The sequence below is a fragment of the Phoenix dactylifera genome, chromosome 3 (genome assembly GCF_009389715.1).
Source record: "Phoenix dactylifera cultivar Barhee BC4 chromosome 3, palm_55x_up_171113_PBpolish2nd_filt_p, whole genome shotgun sequence".
NCBI lineage: Eukaryota > Viridiplantae > Streptophyta > Magnoliopsida > Arecales > Arecaceae > Phoenix > Phoenix dactylifera.
This window is the reverse complement of record NC_052394.1, coordinates 16052873-16066570: the sequence shown is the minus strand read 5'-3', so window position 1 is coordinate 16066570 and position 13698 is coordinate 16052873. Positions and strand designations below refer to the sequence as shown.

Genomic DNA, 13698 nt, shown 5'->3' with positions numbered 1-13698 from the left:
TTTATCTGTTATGCTCTCAAGGGAAGCCTTGCTGGTATGTCAAAAAAAAAGTCCAAAATTGACTCGGGAACTACAAAAATTCAAGCAAGGGAGCTGGAGTGCATGCAGTAATGTGCTCAAATTTAGAAAAATGGGATTAACTATCAAGGCCAATTGCTACATCTAATTTAAGAGATGTGGTGTCAAACTCTTGGTTGACACATCTAATTGAAGTTATTGTTCTCAATATCAATTTTGTAAATATCTTTTTTTTTATGGAAACCAATTTAGCAAATATCAACTCCATCATTTTGATGGATGACTCAAGTGTTGTCGCGAGTATTTGATGAATGACGATATTTTTTTTATATACTTTACCAACTGCATTAGTTAACACTCTCATAAATAATTACAATAATTAAATAGATAACTACAATTAACAAATAATTAAAATTTTAATTAAGATTATAATATTTTTTTTTGTTAACATATATTGAAAATCCATTTGGTAGCTAATTAAGCTGGTATAACCAGCAACACAAGGCCTAGTTCACAAACATTTCATGAACAAATTTAAAAAGAAATTAAAATATCTAACGAATATGCTTGACTGCGCTCATATGTTATTTTAATAAGAATGAGAATTAATCCAACCTATTATATAATACTTCCAGCACGGAAGGTTAAAAACCAAGATTTTTTTTTGTATGAATATCCTTCTAAAAATTCAAATTTACATGAACACTTTCTTATAATTTATATTTATTTCTGTACCCTCATAAAACACTATTTTTACATAAATGTCCCTAATATAATAGTTCTTCTAACACCGTTAATAAAAATCATATTTATTTTAATTAAAAATAAAATAAAATTTTAAAATTACTTTTTTGCCCTCCATCACAATCATCTTTTCTTTTTGCTCATCTACTCATTAAGAATATTTTAGTCATTTTAATTTAAAATTATTAATTTTTTAACGACGTTAGAATGCGTGGGTACATGTACAAAAATAAAAATAAAAAATAAAATAAAATAAATAAGTATTTTATGAAGCTATATATATATATATATTAATTTTTTTAAAAAATTTAGGTAAAATTTGATATTTAGGAGGTACACATGAAAAAAAAAAAATCCAAACCAACATATCAAAATATCTTATATTTCCCCCAGTAATGGCCCCTCCAAACTAAACTCCCCTGTATAGAGTCTGGAAGCATCCTGCGTTACGGCGGCAGCGGGAGTCTGCCTCTATTCTCTCAGCACTCTCTCTCTCTCTCTCTCTCTCTCAGAACAATGGCTTCTGGGACCGGAGCGAACAATAATAACAACATCGTGATTGCTCCGCCGGCTCCTCCTCCGCCGGTGGCGGTGGAGTGGCACCAGCGGCCCCCCAACCCCAAGAACCCCATCGTCTTCTTCGACGTCACCATCGGCACCATCCCGGCCGGCCGCATCAAGATGGAGCTCTTCGCCGACATCGCCCCCAAGACCGCCGAGAACTTCAGGTCCGGTCCCTACTCTCTTTTTTCTCTCTCTCCTTCTCTCTCCCTCAGAGAAAAGAGGAATCCTGACCCTGATGAACTGAACTTAGAGCGAAGAGATAGAGACCCTAGCCAAGATTCATGTTTGATCATGGACTGATGGATGATTTGTCTTTCTTTTCTGGCAGGCAGTTTTGCACCGGCGAATACAGGTAGCCTGGTCTCTGTCCGTTGGACTGTGGGTTATTTGATTTTCTGAATTCATGCCATGTTTTGGTGGGAATGCTTTTGGTACTGATTCGTATTCTGGATTTGTTGGTTATGATGAGCAATGTATTCCGATTATGTTTCTTCTGAATCATGGGTTCAACGAGGTAAACCTAAGGCTAGGGTTTTGAGATTAGGAGGATGGATTCTAGGGTTAATATTAAATTAGCGTTTATGCTGTACTGAAACCTTGTTGAAAATTTTGGGCTAGGAAACATGGGGAAGACATAGAGGAAGGGTTGTGTATAGTTCTAGGGTTTTGAGATAATGGTATTGACAGGTTAAGATTGAAAAGGAAGGGTTTTCATGCTCAGATGAGTAAATCTCAATGAGAAGGACGAGGAGAAGATTAGGACAAATCCATTCTATACCGATTTTGGGTTTATGGAGGATAGTTTTAATTCTGATTTTGAAAGTAAAAGTAATACTAGAAAGAAGAGGAGAAACCAAAGAAAATGGATACAAGGGGTAAGGTGGGAGTGATAATGCAAAACCATCATTCTAGAAGCTAAAATTTTTCAATTTGTCATTAGTTGCTTAGAACCTCAAAATGAGTCTTCATAATCTCTTAATCCTATAGTTCCTTGAAATCTTAAGCATCCATATATTCTTTATTACAGTGTGAACATTACCATCGCACAAAAAAAAGAAAAGAAAAGAAAAGACCTTCATTGATACAATTCAGTGCAGTTTTTCCTAGACACTTAGCATGGGAGCCAAGTGGGCAGGTCTCCTTAAGTGTCAAAAATGGTAGCTTTAAAAAAATCCAGGCACAGGGATATGACACTTATATGTACATTAGCCTTTGTTTTGACGCTTATCTAATAAAGAAACTGAAGGGAATAGGAGAGAGAAAGTGTGCCACCTAACAAACTAAATAATATATTATCCGTGACTTTGTATGTTAGGTTCCTAGGTTATTTAAGATGTGTCAAGATACATAAATTTATAAATATCCAAAGTAGCTTTACATTGAAAATATGATGATATTTTGCTTAAAGCGTCTAGCACTTGAAAATAAGAGTCGTTACCTACATGATGCTCCCAAAAAAGTATCAAGTGTTAGAACTTTTTGCCGATGTAAATAGCACACTTCTAGATGTGTTGTCTAGTTGTGTCATGTCCTGTTATGCCCAAGGGTCCAAATGTGCCAATACGTACAAAAACCTTAAAAAGGGGAATATCTAGAAAACATGGACGTAGTGGCTGTAATATTTTGCTTCCATGTCACTAAATTAGTTTTTTAGCCTGTTCTAGTGCCAAAAGATAACTAAAACTCTAGATTGAAGAAATGACAAGGAAAAAAGAAAGATATACATAAAATGTAATTCTTAAATCTAAGAAACAACCAGGTGGTTTTTGTGTGTTACACCTAAAGCCCTTCTTTTGTCTAGAATGTCTTTTTTATCACTGCAATATCTCAATCATACATTGGTACTTGGTTGAAATCACATCATACAATAGATACTCGGTCAAAATCACTTCCATCTAAGCATATAGTATTCATCTTTAGAAAATCTACCAATATGTTACAAATAAGGGTAGAATCATATCCCATGACGAAAATCTCCATAAGTTTGTGACACAAAAATAATGTCATAAGAATGGAAGCTGAATTCTTGATCACATTGCTTTAATTGCAGTTGGTGGTGAACAACTTGTATACTCATTATGAAAGATTCATTTTAGAAGGGAATACAAGAATCTTCATTGTTCATCCTTCCATCCTTGCAAATACCTTTTTCACAGTTTTGGATGATGTTTAAGAATACAATGGTTTTGCTCTCTAGGTGTGTTCTTTCAGTCATCTCTTTTAGGAAAGATTATTTTATTAATTAGCTATGTAATTTCAATGAATGAAGAAACAGGGTCAGATGAAGGGGCATATGAAGAAAAGCTTCATCAAATCAGTCATTTTTCATGAGTTGGGTATTTGGAATTCAAGTATTATTTTCATCCTGTTATGAAGAATATCCAACTGATCAACCATCAAGGTTTTAAGATTAGAAAAGGTGAGGCTTTGTAGGAAGGTTATGGTTTTGAGAGATATTAGTTTTTTCTTCAGCGTCTTAAGAGTTGTGTGTGAACAGATTTTTGACAAGTAAAGAGGAAAAGAACATGGTTGATAAGGTTTTCTAAATTTTAGTGCAGTAAAAAAGGATGTTTTTTTATCTGGCTAGATTTTAAATGGAAAAGGTGGGTTTTGAACAAATTTGGTCCAAACTATAGTTAGAATTTGGAGTTTTCTTGGCATTTCTGTTTGTTTGTTCTTAGTTTCGGATCTGTAAGAAAATTGGAAGTAAAGAAGGCTGTAGAAGAAAAACAAAAGATGAGGAAGAAGATGTTAAGGGGAATATAGGCTTGGGGATCTGCCATAAGTTCTAGTATTGAGATGGAAAACTGGAATCCGTTGTTGAAAATGTAAACATCATTTGCAGTCCAATAGTTCTGCTTAGTCCTCATAAATATTTGTCATGGAGATTCAACACTGTCTAATCTAACAATGACAAATAAACCGGTTCAATGAAGGTTGTGGTTACCTCTTTATGTGTTTACCACCAAAACTTTATTGAAACCATGAGTTCTCTAATGAGAAAACACACAAGATTTCCTGTGCCCCAACTAGATGTCTTTGTAACTTGCCCTGTTAGGTTTTGTGACCGCCGAATCAGAGTTGGTGGGAAACTATAAGGTGTTACGCAGTTGGTGAGACCTGCTTTTCTTGGCTAGGCCTGTAAAAGTCATGGCATTAGTACTTGTCCATATTAAAGAAAGGGATTCAATTTGCTTGTTATTGTTATCAGTCACAAAATGTCTCTCTTTAGAGTGATGTGCAAAGTTCCATAAACCCATACGTTCTTCAGATTGTGCCACTGAAACACTAATTTTATTCTTTTCCACTAAGACATCATCATCACCCCAACCACCACTACCACCATCATCATCATATTCATTATAATTATTTGATAAATGCACTGATATGCTTTCAATCTTGATGATCATTTGCAGAAAGGCAGGACTACCAGTTGGTTACAAGGGATGCCAATTCCACAGAGTAATCAAGGATTTTATGATGCAAGCAGGTGATTTTGTGAAGGTCCGTTTCTCTTGGACTTTTTGAGCATTATTTTGGGCTCATAGCTTAATGGTAATCTCTTGTAGAATGCCAATCTTTAAAATGTAAAAAAAGAAAGAAGTAATCAGCTGTGACATGCTCGCTAAAAAAAATCCTTTTGTAGCTAATCATTTGTCGGGAAAAATTGAAAAACTGATATGGTTTTTAATATTTATATCCATTATGACTTTCGCTTTTGTAGTTTAAGATGAATTAGATTCCTTTTTCTTCCTTTCAATTCTTTGACCAACTATGCAAAACCTGGTGTTAGTATTCTGCATTGCATCTTGGAAAGGTGTTCTATAACTCTGAAATGGTTTAATTGCATTAATAAATATTTGACTATCATTATTTTCATTTAGTACAAAATATTCCTTTACCAATTGACATATTATAGATAAGGGTGTTATCTGATCAGGTTGGGTCCGGATTTTACTAAACCTAGACTCACATCTATTGGGGTTTCTAGTCTAACTGTTATTCCCTACTGGATCCATTGAAAGATCAGGTTAGATCTGGGTTCAGGTAAGAAAAATGTACATCTGGTTCATGTCTTGTGGAGATCAGGTCTGGCTACCCATGAAGTATCCAACATTATATATTGAATGTTAATCAAGATAGAATAATCCATGGCTTTGAGAAGTTTATCAACGTAACAATCACTACATGCTTAGAAAATTCAATCATGAACAACAAGCACTTGATGGTTACTATAATAATTGACTGAAAATTGAAAAGATACACTTTACATAAAGTAAAGCATCAACACCCAAGCAAACATGTTCTAACATGTCATTATTTTTTTATTCTTTCCACCCCTCTAATTTTTAGAACAATACTTCATATATTAAGAGTTGAGAAATTGAAGGATATATAAATAAAACCTATATTATATATGTGTGTTTATGTGTATGTATGTACGTATACATATATACATGCATATGCGCATATGTATACTTGTTTATATATGTATGTATGTATGTACGTATATGCTAAACTGACTAATTTATGTGGGTTTGGGTCAGAGTGGGTCTAAAAACCTCAAATCTAGACCCAACCCAAAAGTTTCAAAGGCTCTGACTTTGGACTCATACCCAACCCATTCATTGTTGGGTTTGGGTTGGGTCCAAGTTGGGGCCAGGCAGGTACTGGTTTTGTGGGTTGGAGTGACAGCCCTAATTTTGGATGATAGAATTTTGTAATGCAAAGCAGTTACCACTACATATCGTCAGTTATTTAGAACTGGAGTGCGTATGTTCTCTTACCAGCGAGTTAATTGTTATGCAGGGTGATGGCAGTGGATGTGTAAGCATCTATGGAAGCAAGTTTGAGGATGAAAATTTCATTGCAAAGCATACAGGTCCAGGCCTACTGTCTATGGTATGTCACTGCCTTTTCTACCTGGTCACCATTTCATTATTTCAATATGTGTTGAACAATGTCCATTTCAAGCTTTATGTCTTATAAGGTCTAGCTGCCTGCTTTTAGTTTTAATCAGCTCCTCATACATCATTTCATGCCTTTAGTACTTTTCTTTTCTTTTCTTTTCTTATTGTTTTTGGTTACAAAATGTAATTCTAGCCAAAAATTATTTAGTGTTAAGACTCTTAACTTAGTCATTATGCTGGTAACTAAGTTAATCCTTTTGTGTTGGATTAAGGAAAGAAATTCTACACTCACTGATAATGCTGACAGGCTGAGTTGGATTACAATCCAAATCAGTCTATAGATGAAGTGACTTCCAACATAGATATGGGAATAATTATACATTCAGGTAGACAAACACGAACAACTTGGCACACAATTTATTCAGTGCTGTAAGCTTGTAATTGCGGAGAAACCCATTTCATGTATATAGACCTTCCTGCTTTCAAGATCAATAAGAGCCAACACTGGTAATTTTTTGATAAAATAAAGGTTCTGTCATACAAAGATGGAGACTAACGAACCTTGCATCATGTCCAAACTAGAAGTTAAAAGCTCAGAAGGACAGGCACACTTGGCCCAGAGTAGAATGCCGGTATCTAGTAGATACATAAACAAGGAAACAAAAACCACAAACAACACAACGCCTAATCTATTAAGCACCTTGTATTTTACTTTTACCAAGCTTTATATGTGCATTGTCTCTGAGAATGTTCCTCAATTAGGTTTTTCATGTTTTTTTCCTCTTGATGAGTCTAGTGATATCTCTTGATCTTAAAGAACCCAAACAGATTGATGAGGCAAGAATCAGGTAACTCATTTTTCTGTAGGCTTTTTTTTGTTTTTCAAGTGGGGAAGGTTACAAAAAGGCAAACCAATTGGAACAGAAAATGAGGTCAATTTTCTTGTCATTAGGATATGACTTGAAAGGAGAAAATGGAGTTGTGAGTGACCAACTTTCCCTAAAGGCAACAACTGGGTAGTGGAAAAAAATTATAGTGGCAATCTAGCAAAGGAGGTCATGTTGTGGTTGTACAAGTAGTGCAATGTAGCGATTGAGGAGCTATTCATAAGATGGTTAAGAAAATTGAAGTTCGTTCTTGTTCCCCCAGCCTCATGCCCAACAAAGAGAACATTCTTTTGGAAAAGGAGGACCATCCAAGGGAGTTTGGAGATTTTTTCACATAAACTTGCAGATTTCTGTGAACTACTTTTGCATGTGGATGATCAGATCACTCATGATTTAGAGCAGCAAAGTAGCATAAAATCTCTGCTATTTGTAGTTTTAGGAATTAGATGTTTGTGTACATATATATGAAGTTAAGCTAGCTAGTCCTAAAGATTGGACGAATTCTTGATCTTTTCAATCCAAATTATTGACAAGCACTCTGCATGCAAGATATTCAGTAATACCTAAACATATTATATATATATTTTTTTTTGACATGCATATATGTATGTGCATGTAATGTACGTATATGTATGTATAAGAAGTAAGTAACATGTAGATCAAATGGACAAAAATGAATGGCACCAAACTTAGAGAGCCCCACCAGCCTAGCTCATCAGAGGCCCAAAGTAACCTTACAAGTGTGAAGCAAACATGGAGCGGGTGTACTTGGAAAGGATTGGCAGCTGTGGTGGAGGGAGTCTAGTAGCAACAAAGGTGAGGGATGGAGTGGGCTACTAATGGGCTTGGCTTTGGCCTGATTATTTACGTAGAATCAGCCCAAATTTATTAGTCTACAAGCCTTGGATTGACCCTAGCCTAAAAGGGCCCAAACCAACCCGAACTCAAGTGAGGTTCAAAGTAACTTTACAAGTGTGAAGCAAACATGAAGCAGGCAGGCTTGGAAAAAATGGGTAGCTGAGATGGAGGAGGGGGTCTAGTAACAAGAAGGTACGGAGTCTTGAAAGAAAGAGAGGGGGGGAGAGGGGGGGGTGGGGTGGGGGTCTAGGGAGGAGCAATGGACTATCATTTAGGAGTGTTAGAGGGAAATCTAGTGTTGGGATCTCCAAACCTAAGAGGAAGGGTGGTGATGGCATGACATCATTGGGGGAGGAGTCAAGGAGTTCCGCAATGGTCTTGAAGCATGAGAGGATGGAGATCCGACATGGTTAGTGCCCAACAATCATAGGAGTTTGACAATATAGGAGCTGGCTTGGGAGACTCAATAATGTAATTCAGAGGAGTGGGAGAAAGTGAGGGGTAATCGATTAAGGTTTCGGGTTAGCTTTGTTTTTTGAATCTGGACCATCCATCAATCATTTGAGTTTGACAATATAGGAGCTGGCTTGGGAGATTCAATAATGCAATTCAGATGAATGGGAGAAAGTGAGGGGTAATCGATTAAGGTTTTGGATTAGCTTTGTTTTCTGAATCTGGACCATCCATCTTGAATGGATGGTCCAAATTCTTTAATTTTTATTGTATGATGATGCATAAACTTATCAATTTAAGGCAAGATTTGAATTTTTGGCTGAAACTGGTTGGCTTCAGTTGTGATCGGATCTAATCCCTAATTTCTGGTTTTGGTCAATTTTGGAGGTTTCGGCCAGTTCTGTTTAAATTGATCAAAACTAATTATATATACTTATTTTGAATGTTATTCTGATGTTTATAAAACTAGGGTCATTACTTTATTTACTTTAGTCATTCAATATTAATTTCAATCATTCTTCTTTCTTTTCCTTGAGTTAAAAGAGGAGATGGATAGTGATTTTTGGTATATAAACATTAAAAGGCTAAGGTCTTCACAGAGGCTCCTATTATAACACACTATGATAACTAATGCAAACAACTAAATACAAGACACTTCAAAGATAAAATATCTTTTCTGTATAAAACACACATAATATTATATAACTACATCCATTTTATTGAATAGCCACTTAACCTCAAAATGTGAAAATTAAACATATTTGTCAATTCTACTAGAAAATGACGAAAAAATGAATTCACTTTACACTAAAAAGCTTCAAAGTTGCCAGATATACTGGATTTTCAAACAACAAAAGTATAATAAGTAAAGGATACATATTTGTTTGTAGTAAAAAATACCTGTATATTTCACTTACGTTCGATATTAATTTGAGGCCAAAATTTTTGAAACTCCATAACAAAAGCAACTATAGAACACAAAACATTCTTAAATTTTTAACTAACAACTTTTCTTCACTTCTTCTGTTTCTTCCCTTTTTTAAATTGATGGAATTTTTCTTGATTTGTTTGACCGAACTTCAAAACTTGGGCCAAAACTGTCAAATTTGCTGAAACCAAAACTCCACTGACCTGGCCAATTCCAAAGCCAAAACTGAGTTTTCAAACCTTGATCTGAGGGAAAATAGGTTTCGAGCTCGGCTCGAGCTCGGCTCGAGCCCAACTTGAATTTAGTTTATGCTACATGATCAGGCTCAGTTAGGGCCAGAGGCCATTTTTCTTCAGAGACAGCCTTGGCCCAACCTGAAGCTAGCCTGACCCTAGTGGAAATAATTTGGCCCTAGCCTATTACCTCCCCTCCATGTAGATCATGAATGGTGTGGATCAGCCATTTGGATGTCCCATTATGCATCTTGTTCCAAGTATCAATATAGGATTTTTTTAATTGCATGGTTTATCTAAACTCTTCGCTGATAATAGCAAGTAGACATTTTGAGTGCAATGTCTCCAAGAATATCCGATCTTGAATCCCTATATTTCTTGTTTAACAAGAATGATTTATAGAGGGAGGGAGGGAGGGAGGGAGGGAGAGAGAGAGAGAGAGAGAGAGAGAGTTGGTGAATATTTTGTTATGGTAAAAAGAACACGATGCTAAATAATAACATAACCAATAAGGGGATGAATTGAAGAGCAAAGAATGCTGAGGCGGAAAATTTGAACACAAAAAGAATGGGCACGTAATTAGTTTCTTTTCTTCTGATAAGTAGCCATCTTATTCTCTGTTAGAACTATACCAGTAATATTTTCCCTTTTTCCACACAGCCAAGGACTTTGCTTTTTTCTTCTTAGTTTTAGCTTCATTGCAATGCCATTTTGCTGTCATCAGGACATCATCCAATAGTTTTTGTGGCAACTATTCATCCTTCATGGCAATTTGGACCAATAAAATATGCATGCTTCTATTTATTTTGTCGACTTAGTTGACTTTAACTATCCAGTTTGGATGGGATTGGAGGCAACCAAGATATACTTCTTCATGCTTTATGGAATTTGCCATTCGAATACTGACATCTCAGGCTGGTTGCCATGCTTCCTATGTGGGAGCAAAAGGACTTTTAGATGGTTGACCATTTATAGAAAATCTAGAAGACTTGATCTTTCAGTAGTGCTTTTTCTTTTTTCCAAGTATGTAGTATGTGTACTTGTGACAATGATTTGTATCCTAGAGTGCACCTCCGTGGCCCTTCCAGATAGCATTGGCTGTTCAGGCATGCATTTTATTGTTCAGCATATTCATATTTGATGTTGCACAAGAATGTCGATATTGTCATTTTGCTTAAGCTCAATATCACTCCTACACATCTCTTTGTAACTTGTTCCAACATAAATAAACAGCTACATCTTGCAATATTGTAGCGGTCATGTTTTCTCCTATGTAATCTTTTGTTTCTGTCATTTGCAGGCAAACAGTGGACCAAATACTAATGGCTGTCAGGTAATTCTCAGAGTCTGGCGAAAGAATTGAATAGAATCATTGTATGACATCCTTGAATGTATAGGATAGAGGGGGAAAAAGGTAGATGATGTAGAACACAACCTGTATTTCTACGGAGAGTGAACTTTGTCTTTATGTAGACAGATGGTTTATGCCCTTTTTCAAAAAAGTTAGTTCAGAAATTATATCCATGATTGCAGTTTGAGCAAAGGACATTAATGGAATTTATGTCTGCTTCTCACTTGGTCTAATCCCATTTCTGTTTGCCTGCAGTTCTTTATAACATGTGCAAAATGTGACTGGCTAGATAATAAACATGTGGTTTTTGGGGTAAGTTCTTCTAGTCCCATCTATTTCATTAAGTAGAATATAGTGATTCAACAATGGCCCATTAATACACACACAAATATATATATATATGTGTGCATATACATATATTCACATACATACATACACACACGCACGCACACACACGTGTGTGTGTGTGTACATGCATACATACATGCATACATATCTATATGTATGGATGTATATATATGTGTGTGTGTCCACGTGTGCGCGCGTGCACTCATCTATGAGCCCTGCCAAGGCTATCAAAATTTTGGTTTGATTTTGGAAGAAGGCTCTCCTCATGGGAAGCCTGTCTCTAGTGGTTCATGCGGTGGTCATTACTTATCAGCTTCATGATGTTCCCCTCTGACGGGCTTGACTTGCCCTATATAAAGTTCTAAGTTGTTGTCTTTGTTGCAAAATTTCAATTATGCATTTCTATGTTTAAGCACGTTTAAATTACTTTTTCACTTCTGTTCTTTTCCTTCTCTCTTTCCCTTTTATCTTAACTGCAGAGGGTGCTGGGAGAAGGCCTTCTGGTTGTCAGGAAGATTGAAAATGTTGCTACTGGACCAAACAATCGGCCAAAGCTCGCATGCGTCATAGCTGAATCTGGTGAGATGTAATGAGACATCGAGCATATAGCTTCCATTGTCTGGATCTTCTAGGAGGATTTCTATAGGCTTATTGATATGAAGAGTTTTTTAGTCTAGAAGGGAAGTATGTTTATTTCCATCTGAAACTAGCAAAATTTATGTCTGCAAAGGCACCAAGCCATGAATCAACAGAATGCAATAGTGCATTGATGAAGAGCCTTTGCTCCTGCAACTTGTACCTTTTAAATGGAAATATAATCAGATTCTTGGGGTGTTCAATGCTGGCAATATATTTTTCTTTTAGTTTGTGTTTTTCAATCGCATAACTATTAATGGCAGGGTAATCATAATACATACTGCACGAAATGACTATTTGACAACAACCTCGGTTTGATTTACCTTCTTCTAGTCTCATGTGACAGGCCAAACTTTCTGCTTGCCATTCACAAAGATAAGAAGTAATATTCCTGCTCCTGCTCCTCGTTCTCCTCCTTTTTCCTTCCTCTAATTCCTCATCTTCTTCTTTTCTCCTGCTTCCTCATCTTCTTCCTCTTCCTCTTCATCCTCTTCTTCTGCTTCTTTTTCTTCTCCTCCTCCATTGTCTTCTTTTCCTTCTCCTTTATCCTCATCTTCTTCTTCCTTTCCTTCTTTCTTCTTCTTCTTCATTTTTCTCCTCCTCCTCCTCCTCCTCCTCTGCTGCTCCTTTGTCATCATCTTCTTCTCCTCCATCATCTTCCTCCTCTCCTCTTTCTTCTGCTTCCTCCTCCTCCTCTTCTCCTCCTTCCTCCTCCTCCTCGTCCTTTATCAGGAGCAAAATAAAGAACAAACATTGATAAAAAGATAAACTTCATCACTCCCCTGTGCCATGTCGAAGACTACCAGTCTAGCATTTTGCTCAAGTTTGGCAACTCTAGATGATGATTGAGACTGATAAGTTGAGCATAATTTTTGGTGAAGATGCAAGTAGCTAGCTTGAGGAGCAATTTGGAATGGTTTACAAGAGTGAAACAGAATCCAGATTGCAGGTGCCAGGTGGCAATCGCCAAGAGGAAGGTAAGGTGGCCAGTGCTGGCAGAAGACGATGTATTGATTTGATCCCAATATGTGGCTGCAATATGCCTTCCTATTACGTAAGCTCCATTATGAGCTTTTTGTGAACAAGAAGCCGCGTTACGAATCATCGAATTCATGCAGACCGAGCCATGAGGCACCAAATACGTCCGATGACGCCAAAAATGTCAAAAAGAGCCGAGCTCCTCCTCCAACGCCATCGACCGTTGTCCCATACCACCCGTATACCTAAGATCCAGTCGCACTCGGTGCAACACCAAGGACCCTCTCAAATTTGTAAAATCACACTATCCAATATGCATGCAAAACTAAATGCGAGCGCTCTGTCAAAGCGTCAGTTTCATTCCGAAACCAATGGCGAGTTATAACGAGCCAACAAAGAATATGGTACGAACTATTACCAATAGTGGCACTCTATATGAGATTTAATCCTCTTTCAAATCTTTGAAATTGCACCCACAACATTAATGCAAAATTCCTGCTCATTGCTGATGCAAAACGGCAAACCAATGGCGAGTTATATAAAGGTATATAACAAAGAATTTAGTAGGAAATAGAATAAACCATGCATTACTATTACCGATAGCAGCACCCTGTAGGTGATTTTAGGGAAGCTGCTGGCAGTAGAGCTTTCTGAAGTAGAGTTTTGATAAAAAGTTGTTTGCTGTTTGGTAACTACATTTATAAAGTGTTGTGACACTTTAACATATATTTGGTAAATAAACTGAGAAAGTACTTTTAGTATGACAAAATGACTATAAAAAATATTGCAT

General features: G+C 36.5%; 1 protein-coding gene across 1 annotated transcript; it reads left to right on the top strand.

The window, feature by feature from the left end:
* Positions 1 to 1171: 1171 nt before the first annotated feature.
* On the top strand, positions 1172 to 12157 carry LOC103706226 (peptidyl-prolyl cis-trans isomerase CYP22). Its single transcript, XM_039124748.1, has 7 exons — positions 1172 to 1490; positions 1655 to 1678; positions 4743 to 4830; positions 6136 to 6228; positions 10896 to 10928; positions 11202 to 11258; positions 11774 to 12157. The coding sequence occupies exons 1-7, from the start codon at positions 1279 to 1281 to the stop codon at positions 11882 to 11884; spliced, it is 618 nt and encodes a 205-aa protein (XP_038980676.1). The 5' UTR covers positions 1172 to 1278; the 3' UTR covers positions 11885 to 12157.
* The last annotated feature ends 1541 nt before the right edge of the window (positions 12158 to 13698 follow it).

Coding starts and splice junctions, on each gene's coding strand:
- LOC103706226 (XM_039124748.1), top strand. CDS start 1,279: ATGGCTTCTGGGACCGGAGCGAACAATAATAACAACATCGTGATTGCT. Junction 1,679..4,742: donor TTTTGCACCGGCGAATACAG/GTAGCCTGGTCT, acceptor GATCATTTGCAG/AAAGGCAGGACTACCAGTTG. Junction 6,229..10,895: donor GTCCAGGCCTACTGTCTATG/GTATGTCACTGC, acceptor TGTCATTTGCAG/GCAAACAGTGGACCAAATAC.